The 17,730-nt window shown below is 38.9% G+C and overlaps 1 protein-coding gene across 3 annotated transcripts in view; it reads right to left on the bottom strand.

Annotated features, from left to right (window-relative positions):
* Positions 1-17,730, bottom strand: part of MICAL2 (microtubule associated monooxygenase, calponin and LIM domain containing 2) — a 110,888-nt gene that overhangs the window by 45,004 nt on the left and 48,154 nt on the right. Inside the window, exons 20-24 of one of the 3 annotated variants that reach the window (XM_086749089.1) lie at positions 12,819-12,926; positions 12,287-12,382; positions 10,730-10,916; positions 9,558-9,646; positions 9,121-9,220 (exon numbers count right to left, since the gene is read on the bottom strand). In XM_086749089.1, coding sequence (XP_086605215.1) covers positions 9,121-9,220; positions 9,558-9,646; positions 10,730-10,916; positions 12,287-12,382; positions 12,819-12,926 — 580 coding nt within the window. Of the gene's footprint in view, positions 1-8,833; positions 9,221-9,557; positions 9,647-10,729; positions 10,917-12,286; positions 12,383-12,818; positions 12,927-17,730 lie in introns of those variants that run through there. The other 2 variants (XM_086749090.1, XM_086749091.1) reach the window with 2 other exon arrangements.

Below are 17,730 nucleotides of genomic sequence, written 5' to 3'. Positions count from 1 at the left end.
TGACAGGAGCGAACAATTTTAAAGTGTAGTTACTCATAGACGTAGGCAGCTCTGATGGTGAAAGCAAACACCAGTTGGCATCAAAACCTGATGTTAAGAAACTCAGTCAGCAGACCACTTATTGATGATTGGTAGCACACCCAGCACACTTTACTGCCTCTCTGACTTCTTCCTGTATAATAAATCAAAATAAAAATTAATGAGTCCTGCTTATAGCAGTGCTTTAAGAAAGCTGTGGCAGAAGGAAGGTGTCTTTATACCAGTGCTGTGGAAGCACAGCTGAAACAAAGCCAGCCAGCACGGGGACAAGATACATAGCAGAAAGCGCTCGCCAGGGAAGCACAGCCCACATGGGATGGTGGATGAGAGGGGATGGGAGAACGACACATCTGCAGCTTGGTTAGACCTTGGTCTTCCTGCAATACAGGGGTTACCAGCCCACACTGGAGCGAAACCCGAGGTCAAGTCTGTTATAGCTTCAGCTGTGCTCTGTGGCCTGAGCTTCAAAACATGCAAGGCTGCATGGGAGGATCACCTGTGTTTGAGTTTGAAATGGAAGACATCCCCCGTTAAGATATTTCAGAGAGCTGCCTTAGGAAGCTATAGGGCTTCTAGCAGCTTTCCCAAACTGATGTGCTCCCCAGACTTTGAGTTTTCGTCACACTTGAGAAACTGCCAAGCAGATCTCTGTTCCTGAAAAAGGACTCTTTTTATGGAGTATCTTTTATATAAAAGATATCTTTTTATATATATCTTTTTATATAAAAGATATGATGCCTGACATTTCATGGAGTTCAGTTCTTGCCACATTTTTCCTCATGCTTGCTTCATATGCCTACAGAAGTCATTTCCATGTTAGGGTGGCTAACAAACAGCAAAGAATAGAGGCAACCAGCCGTCCCATTTCCATGGGTTGGCACATCACTCCCTGCAGCAGTGGGGCCAGATCGCCTGCCACTGGCGCCTACAAATGCTTCACTGCTGCCTCTTCTCCACCCATGGCCAAGTGATGGGCTCCTCCACGGCCCCCTCCTGCTGCCCCCACGCCAGCAACCTGCCTTCTCCCACTCCCTCATGGGCCCACACCAGCATCTACACAAGTTCTTCAGCAGCAAAACACTTTTTCAAAGTATCCATTACTTACTTGATAAACAGACACTTCTGAATTCAGGCACAAAATACAACCAAGGAATTTCAAGTTGGCAGAGCAAGAGAGAGCCCAAAGCACGTAACTTTTGAATGCATCCAGGACAGTGGACATTAACAGTTTAATACAAACTAAGCAAAAATTAATAGAGATAAAGGAAAAAGCAACTCCCTGAGAACCTACTAGATATACTGAATGTATATCTTTATGGAAAATTGCTTCTCAAACAACTGCTATAACAACACACTATAATTTTAGAGTAAATATATATGCTATCAGAGCAATCTGTATTAGTCTGGTATATTAATGCATGTAGTAATTGCAAATTCAGAGTGCAAGAACAGCAGCTTCAGCCTCTAGAGCGATCAGTATCTGTCAAAATAATATTTCTTGTACACAGTCCAAAAACCTTAAAACAAAGATATGAATGAATACCTGCAGAATAAATGCTGAAAGAGCAAATTCAAGATTATAGCAACATGCAAATTTCTTTGTAATTTCACATTAAAAAAAAAACCATATTAGAAATTCCTTCCATTTCAAACAAGTTTGGAGCCTACCACCTGATGAGATGAGATCAAAGCCTCCCTTCTTTTTATGTTAACGCAGCTCATGAAGAAAAGGAAAGAGATTTGGGGAAATATTTACATGACTGATATGTATACTCGTATTAATACATAGTGTCTTCTGATCTTTAGCAACATGATCTTTCACGCAAAAAAAAAAAAAAAGTCATCACAAACATGTCATACCTTAGAAAACATAAATGTTAATGCAGAACTCAGTGCATTTCTGAACTCATTGTTTTGATTGGAATGTGAGGAATGAGTGAGCCAGAAATTAATTAAAGCCAATTATAGTAACTAATTGCCATAATGTTGTGGGAATATGCAGACTGTAGCTCTTGCTTGAGGTTGGAATACATAGAGAAGCAACTTTCACTGGCATTTTATAGCTGTAGTAGTCTAGAAGAAACCAAGAGGAATAGAAATTACTCTTCTTAGCATAGTTACTGAAAGGCTGAGGTTTAAATTTGAGCAATTCTAAGAAGTTTTGTCTGTACTCTATTTTGTTAAATCAGGTATGCTTAAAAACCACAAGATCTTTTTCATTATAAAGCATTAACATAATTATAATAAAAGAAAGTTACCTTTACAGAATCCCAGCATGTTTGCTTTTCATTAACAGACATCTAGGCAGGTAATGCTGCCTTGCTTTGCGAATGACAGATTACCCTAGCGTTTCAAAACAAGCACATCGGTGTACCTGTTTCCAATCTCAATGGCCCTCGTGGCAACGCACAAGTTCAGAACCCATTTGACCCTGTATAAAGAGGAGGAAAGATACAGCGACTCCTGAGCCTGCCAGATACAGCAAACATCACCTCTGCACCTCCAGTGCTAAAGTGGCATCTATAACATCACGTAGCTTTCAAATCTTAGAAAGCATTAACTATGTAAAGAGGCATTAGGGCCATCTGCTCCCATTTTTGGAAGGCACCCCGTTCAGCCTGAGACCAGAGTAGCAGCCCGTTTGCCTTTCAAACGGGCACCGCTGCCGGTTCCAGCTACGCAAAGGGACAAAGCATTACTGCTTTGGGGTGCATTTACAGCAGTGTGTGCTTGCTGGAGCCTGGGAGCACCGCAGCTTTTGGAGAGAGCTCAACGTCAAGAGCGGCAGGAGGATTCAGGCCTCCTACTCACAGGGAGGTCTGCTCACGTGGCCAGAGTAGACAGAAGTCCCAAACTAGGCTTGTTAAATTTGCACAGAACTTAACCCACTACTCTTTCTCCAGCAGCATTACTGGGAGCAAAACAAGGAATATTTCGTTTTATTGTGTAATGATTTTGACTAAGCGAGAAAACTAACAAACTTGCTCCTCTCACATTGCTCATTTTGTCTGTTTTATTTATTTTCCATACACTGTGTCCTGCCTTGCCTGCTAGTGTTCCTGGACTGTTTACTGCGAGGTATATCCCTCCAGTGATGGGATTTGCTTGTGATTTGACTTTTTTGGGCCTTCTGCACCACCACAAGAAACACAATTACAACAAACCCAGACTCTAACATTACGCCAATTCCAAGCTATTGTACTGGTATTTTAGCAGGAATAAGTGAAAATTTATGAGACCAGCATGAACATCTGATGCCTCTCAAAGCTCCCCAGTGCCAAACAAATCATCACCTTTTGCAGACACAAAAACCTCTTCTGATGTTTCCATGCCACTGCCTAAAATGATCAAGTAAGGACAGCAGAAATGAGTCTGCTCTGAAATTGTAAATTGTGCACAGAGTAAATTCAGCTTTACTTGAATTGCTTTGCCCATTGCCATTCAGGAAGTGCCAAGTATTGTCTTAAATGGTATTTGTTGCCCTGTGTTTTCATTACGCAAATCATCTCCCCCTCAGACAGCAAACTTTCTACTGTGCATGGTAGCTTTTCATTGGCAGGGAAGATGGAACAGTTCACTGGGAATAACGCTTGTTGGTATTTAGCAATGTTGTCTTCAGCAACACTTTCAAAAAATAAATTTCTGTCATTCAAACAACTCTAGTGTGGCTCAGTTTGAATTAATTTTAAAAAACATATATCACACAATCTTTCCATTAAATAATTGGGACTATTCTTTCTGGGATTTTTTTTTCTTGAAATACAAAGGAAAAGATTATAGCTTAAGAACTGCAGAGCAAGCAAATGAAAGAAAATGAAGTGGCAAAGACTTAGGAAAGCTCTTTTGTAGAACTTGCTGTTTAAGAAGAACCACAACACCAGCTTTAAAAACAAAAATTAAAAAAAAATGCAGTGACAGAGCAAAGGAAAGCAAAATAAATAGACAGATAAATAAACAAACCAAGGCCATGGTTAACAGATAATAGGTCACCATTAGCCACAGCTTCCAGGGGTCCACAGAAGATACAGGGAGCTTGCAAATAGCACTGCGGAGCCTGTAGCAAAGGCAAAGCTTTACCCACAGTTATTACCTTATTTTCCTGTACACAATGTAAGATCCCAAACACATTAACTTAGCATGACCTTTAGGACATTTGTTAATACATAAAATAAAAACATAAGGAAAAGCAACAGAAGTCTAAGAGAAGAGGAGAAGTGCTGTTTGTGTATGCAATACAAGCAACCCCCATGCTCACCAACTCCAATTTATGATTCCCAGGAAGGATAAATCCCAACACCAGGCACTTCCTGATCTGAAGCAGATGGGATAACTTGTGAAGGACCCCAATGTAAATCCCTTTCAAAAGGGACACACATGTGATTGTGCCACCACAGGGAAACAATCTGGCCTTTGAGTGAGGCCACACCACAGGTAACACAACAGCATCCACGAGAAGAGGAATTTGCAAAATGAGTGTGAAGTCACTATTAAGTCCTCAGGAAATGTTTTTAAAAGGAAAAGATGAAACAAGGAGACTTATAAAGAACTACATTTATTTTTGTTTACAGCAGATATAATAAATAAAGCTAAAACAATTTTCACTGTGTGCAAAATACAGAATTTCCATGTGAAAATTTAAATACAGCATTAAAAACTATTTAATAAAAATATTCAGTTAGGATTATAAAGTAAAGTGAAGACAGAAGACTTAGAAGAAGGACAGAATCCTGTCTGGCCAGGAAGAGCTAGGAGGACTCTGCGACAGAGGGTAAAAACACAGCAATGGGAAGTGGTTTGAAATGGCAGACCTTTACGTCACGACTTTCATCTCAAAGCATGCTGAGCTTTGTAACAAAACACTGTAGCCCTGAAATACATAGGAATTCATGTCCTAACCATTTGTGCAGGAAGTTACGCTTAAAATACAGAGACATTTCTGTGTGGGCACAGCGTGGGGACTTTCAAAGCCATCAAGACATTTTAGGACACCCACACAAACAAATACTATTGCTTAGTCATGCAAACATATCAGCAAGATAAAAAGTGTGGACAGGTCAGAAAGATAAGAAGTGTGGGGCTCTGTCCCTGTACCCCTTCCCCATTCCTGGCAGAGGCATGTGAAACGGGGCAAGCGGCAGACGATGTTTGGCCCCTCCCGAAAATGGCTGCTTACATCAGTTCCCGAAGGCCCTTCCCTTGGAAAGGGATTCTCAGCAGGGAAGGCTGGGTCATGACCATGTCAAACAAAACCCTTAGAACACTTGCTTGTCAGACTGAGACCTTAGTTCTTGTTTGGATTCCTTTCCCCTTCTAGATTACCAATATGTGATTACACATACTGGAACTTATGTAAAAAATACATACGAAATAATCACACAAATCTGTCATGGAAAGTAGTGGCAATGTCTCATGCAGCAAGACAAATCCATTAATCAGAGTGGCAAATGGAGCCTAGTTAATTAGTTCGCAAAACAATTCAAACCAAAACACTCTGGTTATATAAACTCGGCATTTTGATATTACAGACTAAAATCAGCATGCACATCTATTGCTGTTAGGCCTGCCTACTACGTTACTTGGGGTGGAAGGCTTGAATTTGCATCACTTTGGCTACTTTTTCAACAGAATCCTTTTATAATGTACTTCTCCAGTATGACAGCAAAGTGCTAAGAAAGCACCACAGTGCTCAAATGTTGCTTGCTCATTGCGTATTTGAGCCCAATGGAAATAGGTACTCACACTAACCAGGAGAATCGGTTGGCTCATCTTGTCCTGACTTATTTAAAATCTTTGAAACGAATAAGGCTTTAACCAATTCTTTCAAGAAACAGTTTACTTGCCTAGCTTACTTTAAAGGCACAAGGAAGTGTACATGCACAGACATAAAAACATTCTCTACAGAGCACGCAGACGTTACCTTTTATAGAACCACGAACTCAGCAACAGGTTAAGTGATCATGCCAAAGCTCACATCCATTAATATACCAGACACACGGTTTGCTCCAAAAGTGTTTAAACAAATGTGCAATGAAATGCTGTCAAAGAACAGTGTTAGTCACACAATTTTGGAACTCGCAAGCAGAAAAAAAAAAAATCACCTGAGAGCAGAAAGGCTTCAGCCAGTGAGCGGGTGCAGCACTGGAATGATGAATTGTACTAAAAGCAATGAGGGAGATTGACAGAGAAGACAGCAGGAAAAAAGAAAACCAGAACTTAATTTGGTTATATAGGAAAGCATCAGAAAGATTACGTAGGCATAAAGAAGAACTGGACAAAATGAAACTGCCTTTTTTCATTAAATCATGAACAAGGACAAATAGGTATGAATCTTACTAGCAGAATATTAAGATGAAGATACAAAAAAAAATAAAAAAAAAAAAAGAAGTCTACCAATTAGATTGATACCAACAAAAAAGTGGAATATGCAGTGTAATTAAGATTCCTCAGGAAAATGTTTTCATTACGCAAGTTCCTGAATTCTGTTGTGGGAATGTAGGGATTTAATTCCCCATTATATAGATCTACATAAAGCCAATACCATATTTTAAAATTATTTTATTTTATTTTTAAACTTTCTACTAGTAAGATTAATTTGCTTTAAATTCATTGGATATCAGAGATTGTCAAGTTTCTTACTATATCTCCATTTTCTCTATGTTTACCATTATGCTCACTCTGCTGAAAAGCAGAAAGTTTCCTGTAGTAAACAGCAGGAGAAAATTTCAGGAAAAAAAAAATGTTCCTAAAGACTGTGCTGTTGACAAATTGAAATAAAAAGTGATGGCAAGCCAAATTTTAAAACTTTAGCATTTAGCAGTTTGCTGTGTTGCAGAAGTAACATGGTAAATTGCACTGCAGATTTTTTCTGTTTTAGGGTGAAACAATTACTATCATTAGCAAATACTTTAAAAATATACAGTGTTTCAAAGCATTTTTAAAAAAACGCTGTAAGAGGTACAGATACATTTCTTTACATATATACAGATGCCCACCATGTTGTTATATTTGTTGCTGTGTCCAGTCAATATTCTACCAAAGTTTTGCTGAATACATGCTTGAGCATTAACAGCAATTTATTTCAAATGAATGCTACCTTATACCTAAATACTTTTCTTCAAGCACTTTTTCAAGTTCTGTGCATGTACTTAACAATTTTTTCCCAAAATACATAAGCACTCTAAAACGTGAATCCTCGTAGTTGAAAGAAAGTCAAACTATTTAAAAGAAAAATCCAGTTTGTCATTTATTTTAAACAGAAAACACATTTCTTTTTAATACTTAAGAAACAGAACAATTCAAGTCATCTTTTCCGATATTACCTTAGAAAAAAAAAAATTAGAAAAACTGCCAGTCCATTAGCAGCACAGTCATTTATAAGACCACTGGAAGGTGATCCTCAACTTTGGTATTAACTGAATGCGACATCATTTCCTATTATTTAAGCCACATTCTTTTGGCTGGAAATAAATGCTACAGATGCTTTTAATTTTAGCCTATATATATTACCATGTTTATGTATTTACCTGTTTCCTGGTTAACTTCTGAATTTAAACATTTAAGTATTTGAGAGGCAGGGAGCATGCTTACCTCATTGGCTAACTAGGCTGAAAGTAAATCAGAATTTGGGATGTCAGTGTCTCCTTGCTGTTAAGTAGCTTATTTAACCAGTCCTGACACCTTCAGATTAAGGTAGACATTGTTGACAGACATCTGAAAGAAATTTACTTAACGGCTGCTCCAGATAATAGAATTTCACCTTTCTGCCATAAGCTTCATACGTTGAAATGAATGAAATACTCAACTAAGAAGTGTTCTCATAAGAATGCGTTTGTAGGTTTTTGTTGTCTGTTCTAAACTTGTATTTTTAAAAAATTCCAAAAGACAATAGGAGCAGTGCCTACTCAGAGGCACAACAGCAGTGATTTCAGTTACAGATGAGTGCTCCATAAATTGATATTCCTTGAATCAGCCACCTAATAAGGAAGCCTCGACTTGAGGAATAAGTCAGGTCTAATTACACTACCAGTTCCTTTTTGACTCACAGTTTCAATTAGGCCTTCAGTCAACTAAGATTTGCTCTTCAAATTTATTTCAAAACTTCAAATAAATTAAGAGTACAGATTATACCCACTATCAACAAAGGGTATCTATCACATGTAAGAAATGTAAAAGGCATGACTAAGAGCAATGTGAATGAAGTACATTATCATTTTTTTTTTAAAACATATTCAAGCAAGTTATGAACCTCATAACCCAGAGCAAAGATGAAAGCAAAGAAAAAAAAAAAAAAAAGAAGAAAAAAAGAAAAGGTATGCGCCATATTCAGGTTTCAAAACCCAGTCATTTGTCATAAATATTCCCCAAACATCTGAAAGAACACACATTCTTTCTTGGTCTAACAAAAAAAAAAAAAAAAAAAAAAGGTGGGGAGCAGGGACAGGGAGAAGAATGGTTTCAAAATGTACCACCCCTCCAATGGTCTGATCACAGGACAGAATAGGGCTGTTGGGGAGAGGGGAAAATCTACAAAATATCCTTCATCTGTCTCCACATTCTGGAAATGTGTCTGGACACTACCCTTCATGCTTTAACATACAGTACATTTTATACTGAAAATTTTGATTGCATCTCATTTATATCAGAAGGAATCCGCCGTTCTTTTAAGTCACACACGAAATCGTGTGAAAAGTAAAAAAAAAAAAAAACACAACCAAGCAAAAAACCTCAAGAAAATAGTGAGGCTGTTCATTTTGAAAATCTGAAAGGCACAACTGAGCAAGACACGCAGAAGAATTTAAACCCTATAGAATTTTTTCACCCAGTCAAGCACATTTTCAAGTGATAGCTCTGCTTCCCGGTACATATGAGTAAGTACCTCTAGAAGAGCACAGAGGAATGGCACACCAAGGCTCAAGAGTTCATACAAGTAGGTATAGTTATATGCATTGTCCCTGAAATGAAGATTGGTAGCGTGCAGAAAACCATGCATCCAGTTAGACAGGCGTCTGGGAATGTCAAGCAGATCCCTTGTCACCCGAAGGGGCCAGCTTAGCGTGCCCCTAAAGAAGGAAGTCAGGATACCTGGGGACCTGTCCTCTGGACTGCTAGCAGTAGACAAAGCGCTTTCTGTGGTGGTCTCTGTGGGTTTGGGTTCCTCTTTCTTCCATGCTTCTGTTGCCTCCTTATATAAAACATTAAAAAAAAGTTAAATATACTTCTAAAAAAATGGAAAGTCGAGTTTCTGTTACTGTTTTCAAGTTTTTATATATATATTTTAAATTTCCAATTGCTTTAAGTTCAACCTTACTTTGTACAGGAAAAGTTAATTTCCACTGAGAAACAGACTATAAATATGGCAAATTCACAGAACCAGGAGGTTATATTTTAGTATAGATTTTACTACTTCTGGACAGCAGGTAGAAAACACCTCTCCCACACACACATAAACAAGTACTTCATCCTGTTCCAGATAAAGCTGCCCCAACATTTCCTGCATTAGTAACATAATCAACATGTACCTTTCCCTGGAGCTGTAATGTTGCTCTTCTCTTTCTGTGTTTAGTACTGATTTTGCAGTGCGTAAAATGAGGTTTACAGTAAAATTTACCTACAAAAGAAAAAATAAATTATATTATCTTTTATCTATATATATATGGACTGAAAATTGACTGTTGCATCTATAAAAAGATGAAATAAGGATAATTAGTGATTGGACAGCAAAAGGAACAGGAAACTTGCCACTGATGCTGAATAGCTCACAGCTCTAAAAGGGTTTCTTTTACAGTACACAGATCTACACATTTGTTAAATAAGGCAAAGTCATTTATCTACAACACAGGTTTAGGATTAATAAATAGCAAAAACCCAAGATTCTATAAACACCAAGTCACAAACCAACACAAGACATCAAGCAGCAAAAAGTCAAATAATCAGTTCAAAAAAGTCTTTGCAGAAGATTCTCTGGACTGCAAAAGAACCACCTTTGGCCTTGAGTCTTTAATCCTTTTGTAGAAGATCAGGTAAATACTCTGATGTATTCAAATCATTTGGAAGTGGCAAGGTTTCAGTTTAATAATTTCCTTCTAAACTAAAAAAAAAAAAAATTACAAAAAAAAATAAAAGAAAAAAGGCAAAAAATAACTCCCCATCCCCAAGCCCCAGACTGTAGTTAGGACTGAGGGTCCAAGATCTGAAACTCCCATTCTGCAGCAGAGTGGAATAAACTACACTGCTGCTTGGCCAGTACTACTGCTTTCAACCCCTGAGCCATAACATCTTGAAAGAAATAACCTATATTCTCCCCATCCGTGTAAATTTGCCACTATCATGGCTTATCCTTAAAGATCATGTTCTTTAATGGCCAGCTATAAATGAGAGATGAGAATAATTCTGTACTGTTGGAGAAAAATCACCTTTTTTGCTTTGACCTGTGACTGGACAAACTGCATTTTCATCACTCAACGTATTTTCCACTCATGATTTCTTCATTTAAAGCTCAAGTCTGTCATAATTGGATTCTTTTGAAAGACTAGAACCACAAGTACAAGGACTCAAAGATCAGCATGGATGCAAACAACATACTTGGCAGACCTCCCTCTGACCAAGCTACTCAGCCAGGTCTTTTTCCCTAGTTCCATTGAAAGCATCAATACTCATACACTAAAATATTCTTAAATAGCTCCTATATTACCTTCTTCAACATCAAAGGCATAAATTCCTAAACGGAGTGTTGTAGAACATATTTCACACTTGAAGCACTCCCTGTGAAAGAAGTGGCCTTCTGCACTCAACCGCTCCATAACATATACCCGTTTTTTGCAGAAATAACAAATGTCACTGCCCCCAATAGACTGAGGAAATTCTTTTCGCAGAGATCCCTGTTAAAAGATAAAAATAGAAATGCACATAAAATCATTGCTCTACACTCGGATATAAATTCTTATCAAGTGGGCAGCTGCTTTAGCTGCTTTAAGTTTTACACAGCACTCTCCACATACAATTAAAACAAGCAGTCAGCTTTTTATTACTCGTTTGTTGCAATTCTGTAAGTTTATGCAGCAATTCATAAATCAGACATCACAAGGACTTTAAGTGGTGAGTTTTCAGCTGGACTTGCACCCAGCTTCCCTCTGGGAGGTCGCCGACATTTTGTGTTTACTCAGGTAGAAGAGCAGCATCAGCCCCAAGTGCTCATTCACGACCCTGCACCACGCTGGCTCGGGCACTCACGTCTCATGACTGCGGGCATCGGTGTTTCTCAGAAGAGGGCAAAGACAGAACTTGCCAGCCTCGAACAACAGGTATTTGGAGCTAAGAAAACAGACACCCTGAAGTCTCAGTTAATACACACTCTGGAGAAAAATGCAGGCTCATGCTTTAAGGTCCAGGAAAAAAAAAAAACAAAACTTGGACATCTTTGACACTGGTGTCTGAACTACCATTTACATCAGCTGCAGTCATGCTTCCCCTCTCAGCCGTGTTCCTCCTAAGACCACAGCCCATTCTGGGGCTTGGTTTGTTTTAAAAATCAAACTCATTCCTACCGTGGACATTTGGAATATTTTTAACTCTTTGGACTTCAAAATATGATTCATATTAACAACTTGAAACTATTTTAAAAGTTTTTGTTCAATTTGTATATCTCTGGATATACATGCAAAAGGTACAGAAAAATAAATTGTAAATGGATTAGATGCCACTGGGCTTCCTTTTTCTTCTTAGAGGCAGGTATGAGGCTGTTACTTTGCATTATTGCATTCTGCTTAGATATAGGTCAGTACAGACGAGCATCCTGTCTCTGCCACAGTCGCCAACATCTCCTCTTCCCCCTGCCACCGTGTGAAGGGTACCATGCACAGGACAGAGCAGGCACAGGCTTGGCAGAGTCCAGGCACATACAGACAGCAGCATACAGTCCACACAACTAATCTTTAATTTGCCAGCAAAAGAAAGCCTTGGAACTATTTTTTAATGTTAAGTGCAAGTCACAGTTGTCATTGTCACAAGTCACACTCTTGTGCTTAAAAGTTGAGAATCCTATTCCTAATCAGCCATTAGTAATCCATTTTGCTCTGACGGATAATTTCAGAGTATGAACTACATGAAACTTTCCAAATGAACAATCAGGCAAGTGGAAAAGTACACAAATACGATGTTAATAGAACAGGTCAGAGAGTTACAACGAAGTGGAAGCAATTGGAGCTTAGTGCTGGCTAATAAGTGTCATCACCACAACACAACACCTTACTTCGCTTCCCAATACCTGACAGCTCTCAGCAGTGGAAGCAGGAGATGGAGATTGAGGAATGGGGCAAGAACTTGTAGCTCTGTCCAGAGACTGCTTCTGAATTCAACATAGAACACTGTCAGAGTTTAAAAACAGCTCTCTTCAAAATGAGCACGGTGATTCAGCATTTGTGTGTTAAAAATAACCGCATAAACATTTATCGTACAAAACTTTCTTTAGAAACCACCCTGGTTAATAATTGTCTTCTGTTACTAATTGTACCAGTAATTACATTTAATAAAAGTCTCCTGAAGTTTTAATTCATACAAACAAGTAATAAAAATATAAATAGAAAACATGGTGAGCAACATTTCCAGCATATCCACACATCAGCAGATTTTGCCAATATGCACTGGATTCCTTAATAAGTGTCAGACTAAGACCTTTCGTAACAGTTAAGGTGCTCCGCAACCAGGGCCTTAAGTCATGATGACGTTCTGGAGACACTACTCTTATAAGTCAAGTTATTATTTCTTTGTGGGTTTAGCCTTACCAGTTCAAGGGGGGGAAGCTGTGGCTTGGGTCTGTGATCATTCACATACAGATTGACAAGAACTTCAGCCACAGCTCCAATTGCACGTGAGACCTTTCCTACAGTCATCTAACCGGAAAAGGGGAGAAGATGAAGAGTAGAAGGAAGAGTTTTAGTTATTCTTGAAAAATAATTTAATGAGAAAAGGACAAGAATGATTTGAAAACATGCAAAAAATGATCAAGAGAGGCTAGGAGAAAAAGCAGAGGCAAAGTCCAGCAGAGCACAAGCATGTTCATGCACAATCTCTGTGGTCCAGCTGGTGGCTATAAAAGGCTTCCATACAGCCTACACGCTTCTCCCTGCAGACGATGGAGAAATAGCTGCTGAGAGCAAACAGTGCTCCCACAGCACAAGACCTCCCGCTGTGTCCATGAAAAGGCTGAACTGGGAGCTACTGCCCGGCTTTCAGGGTTGGACAACTCTGATACCCCTATCGTTCACTTTCACTTCTTAGGACTTTGTTGTTGTGCTTCACAACTGAGTTAGGACTAAACTTCACGTTAATGGACCACAAACTGTGGCATTGTGGGAAACATTCTATGAAAATGTACTAGAAGTCCCACACAGAAATGTTTTGATTCTCCCTCTGACTCATCTTAATGCCAGGGAAAATAGAGAACTATGCTCATGAAAAGAAGACATCTCCTTTCATCTACTTCATCACGCTATTGCAGCCACAAATGTTAGGCTATTTCTAACCAAATTTATCAAATAGACAGGCCTGCAAGGAGACTGCAGGTCCTCAGGCTGTGGCTCCAAAGCACCATAGCAGAACCCTGACTGCATGGTCCAGGCTTCCTTGCCAAAACACACGCCTCAGACTGGAAAAGAAGAAAGGTGCGTGTGCATGTGTGTGAGTGGCAGGCAGGTAGGTAGGCAGGTACTCTAGTTCTCTGTTCCTGGAAAAAAGCCTATGAAGACTTTGTAGATTTACAGCAGTATTTTCTACCCTAAACCAGATTCCCTGTAGTGGTTTTGATTTTAGTTTTATAGTCAATAGAAAATCCCATAACCTCCTGGTGGCAGAGGCAGCAAGGGCCATCCTGGCATGGCCAGGGATCTGATACTTTGCTTCTGAAGCCTTCTGAGGATCTTACGCTCCATCTGCCACCCACAGAGTCCAAATGTGAAGTCTTTCACTTCTCAGTGAAATTATTTTTCTACTGCCACCACACCAAGTCTCACTACAAGAAAGGTTTTAAAATATCAGAAAGTTACCATGAAGAAAGGAGAAAAATATAAATGCAATGGTATTCATGATACTTCAAAATAATTGTAAAGCATTTTCTATCAAGTTTAAAAGCAACTATAACGCATTGTGGGCGTGTTTTCAAAAATTATGATGAATAAAAATATTCTTGCTAATTAAAAAAAAAAATTAATTTCAGGAACTTGGGAACATGTCCAGTCCCTTACAGCTCCGCTTATCTTTTGAGATTTATCCCATAATTAACTTAATATCCAGATGGATACAAAATATGTATGTTAAGATGACAAAGGCCATTCAAGGGACAAACTTCTACAGTGTTTGGTTTTATTTAATATAAAGAGACTTTTAAATATTATTCAATATCTGTGTAGCTTGTGCGCTAATAACAGTAAACTGTTAATTACATACCACAATGCTGTCCTAGCTGGTACATTAAATTATAAACCAATATGAGAAGTGAGATTACTTTCTACTACAGGAAAACTACATTCCATTGTACTGTTTAAGATGACAGAAGACAATTTCCTTCCCCAAATTCTGCACCTCTGAATATGCTGAGCAACTCTTAGGCCATGTACTACTTATTACCCATGAGCTCCTAGGTCAAAGCAAGCATTCAAAGTCAGTTGAAGCAGAAAGTTTGCCTTAAACTAGTCAAACGCTGGAGCAATCAGTTAACAATACGGGTCCGATTAAAGCACAAGTAGTTGAATTTCAGGAGTTTTTGAATTTTTTCCTTGAGCCTGAACTACACCTTGCTATTCATCAGATTAGTTGATTTCTGTTCTCCACCCATTGGAGCAATCTGTGTCAACATGAAAGCAGTCAAAACAAGAAAACTGCATGCTTACACACACTTCAAAAATGTTATTAAAAGGAAATGTTGTTGTAACAAATGTGAAATCACATTCCATGCAAAAGCAAATGGGATTTCAATTTAACCTAGGGACCAAAAGGTTGCTGACTGCTCTGGTCTCCTAATCAACAACCACCAACACAAACATTGCTGCTACTCACCAGCGAGAGAGCAGGAAGCAAGTGGACTTGAGGACTGATTAGATCTAATTTAGAGAACTTGTTTAATAAGGACATATTACTGGGAAAGTTCTCTACCAGTTGTCCTTACGGAGCCAGATCCGCCAGTAGTCAAGAGAAGATCAACTTGCTACAGCCTTGGTACTGCACCTTTCAAATGCTGTTCAGTCCCAAAATCAAAGTACCAGGGTAGGATGCAAATCCACCGGGGCAGCCCCATGGGCACCCACCACCAGCAGAAACCCGCAGAGAATGGGAGGGACAGGGTGCGCAAGAGCAGTGCTGCCCTGCAAGGCTCCTGACTTCTGCCCCTGTACACAGCACAATTGCTGAACAACCCCCTGTGTCTTCTCTAAACCTGCTTATGGACAAGGACTTCAATAACATCCTTTCCCATTTAATAGTGTAAATGTAAAAAATTCCAATTGCAGGAGAGAGGGTCGGACCCCAACTCTACACACGTTCCTTTAGAGAACCTGTCAACTCTTATACAGCTTATAGCTTTGGTCAACAGCACACAGATCTCTGCCACCTGATGCTGATTGTGTGTATACTGAGTTTCTGGGGTACTCAACAGATTTTATATTTTGCTCATGCATTTACTACCCTTGAAGCTACTGGTGTACATGAAGTCCCACACACCCGTGCAATTCCATAGTGCGCTATCAATATGTAACAGGCTACTACTCAGAATTCAGGAAGGCTTTCTTTTGTTGGAAATTAGTCTTAAAGAGTTACCTTACATGGTGAATTTCAGGAAACAACCAAGAAAACCCTTAAAAATCCCCTAAGCATTTGTGATTTACTAAGACTATTGACCTGTCAATGACATGTTGCCAAAGCTCTTCAGCAGGTTGATCAGGGTGGCTATTAATGTGGGAAGAGAAAGCTGCCCTCTGTATTTCCCTGTGCTATTATTTATAACACCATACTCAACCAACAAGCAAGCCTTTAGTAGCATTGTTTTGTAAAACAAAGGATATATGCTCTCTGCCTCCAAAAGCATACAATGCTTCCCTTTTGTTGTTTCATATCCTCAATTATTTACTTGGTCTTATTTTGATTTGAAGGCGATTTGTTTATTTTTGGTACCACCTGCTACACATATTTTACCTCTGAGATAAACAACATTTGAGTAATAAGTTACTGTGTGTAGGAAACACCCAAGCCCTGCTTGCTGCTGGTAATTAAGAGTCCTGTCACTGAAAGGAAGTAGTTGGTTCAAACTCTGCAGGCAGCAAAACCTAGGGATTGCAACATCTTCAGAGTTCTTATGACGTATTGTGTGGATTCACTCATGCAAAGTTCAGATGAACATAGTTTTCTGAAGTCAATCCAACTTTAAACAGAAAACAAGAACAACCAAAGCCCAGCCTGTAATATAATATTTGTTAATTCATAATTCTACCTATGAGGATTTCGACAGCTGATTAAAGCTAAAAGGTAGTTTTGATTATTACTGGAAACTTTCATAGAACTTCACACAGAAGTTAACTTGTAATGACTGTGTGTCTTTAAAAGGAAACAATATGCTTCTAAAGCTTTTCTTTCAAGTGCTCCTTTCAGAACTGGGGCTTAATAACAGGCTTCTGTAATAAGACAGTAGGATTTCTCAGTCACCATTTTCAATAAATATGCCACCATAACGAATACTGTTTTGATGAAAATTCAACAGGTGTAAAGAATCGTCATGTCTGACAACAATCTCAGTATTCACTTGAAATTAAAATGACAGTACTAACTATTTAACGAACGGGAAGGTGTTGATATTTATAGGTAATATCTCATGAAGTCTTACAAAACTCAAAAGACTTCTGTTATCTTCTGTTGTTCTGGTGGGGAAAAGCAGAAACACTGAGAGCAATATGACAGAGCTCTTTTTGCTGGCTTACCAATCCTGAAGCCTTTTTTTCATTTTTCATACTAAAGTCTAGACTTACCTAGTGATACATCTCAGAACAGAGACCAGAAACACAAATTCTGAGTCCTATAACCCCACCCTCAAGATAACACAAACACAGGCAGTTACCAGCACATATTCACAGCAAACAGGTCCAAACATATTGTTAAATTATCATGCACAGTACTTGAAAATGTGCACTGCGCACCTGAAATATTATGAAATTTTATTTATATAGTGCTGCACATTTAGCCAGTATGATAAAATTTTCACATTCTGAAAAGTGTGCAGTCTTAAAAGATAAAATACAGGGACAACAATGTAATCATGAAGGGCATGGACAGATTGCTTGCTATGAAATCAAGGCAACAGCAGGTGTTTCCTGAAGATTAAGTACTCTTACAGTAAGAATAGCAGTAAGAAATCTGCTTCTTGGAAAATTTTTGCTTGAGAAATAACAAAAGGTAAGCCAAAACATGGCCTATGTAACTTGAAGAGGAACAGAACTTAAATAGCCAAAGCTAAAGTAACAGGGGTGCCACAGGACTGAATCGACCTCACAGCACGTGAACAGCATGGAGAACAAGTCTTGCACATCCATTAACACTTCACCAGCACATGACCAACACAAGTAACTGTCCTGGACACAGGTCCAAAGGTCTACTGAGTCCATCCCCTGTCCTCAGGGCAGGAATCACTTTACTAGTGTAAAGTGTGTGCACATG

Source organism: Chlamydotis macqueenii, chromosome 5 (assembly GCF_036417535.1).
Source record: "Chlamydotis macqueenii isolate bChlMac1 chromosome 5, bChlMac1.mat, whole genome shotgun sequence".
Classification (NCBI taxonomy): Eukaryota; Metazoa; Chordata; class Aves; order Otidiformes; family Otididae; genus Chlamydotis; species Chlamydotis macqueenii.
This window is presented reverse-complemented; position numbering and strand designations above follow the sequence as displayed.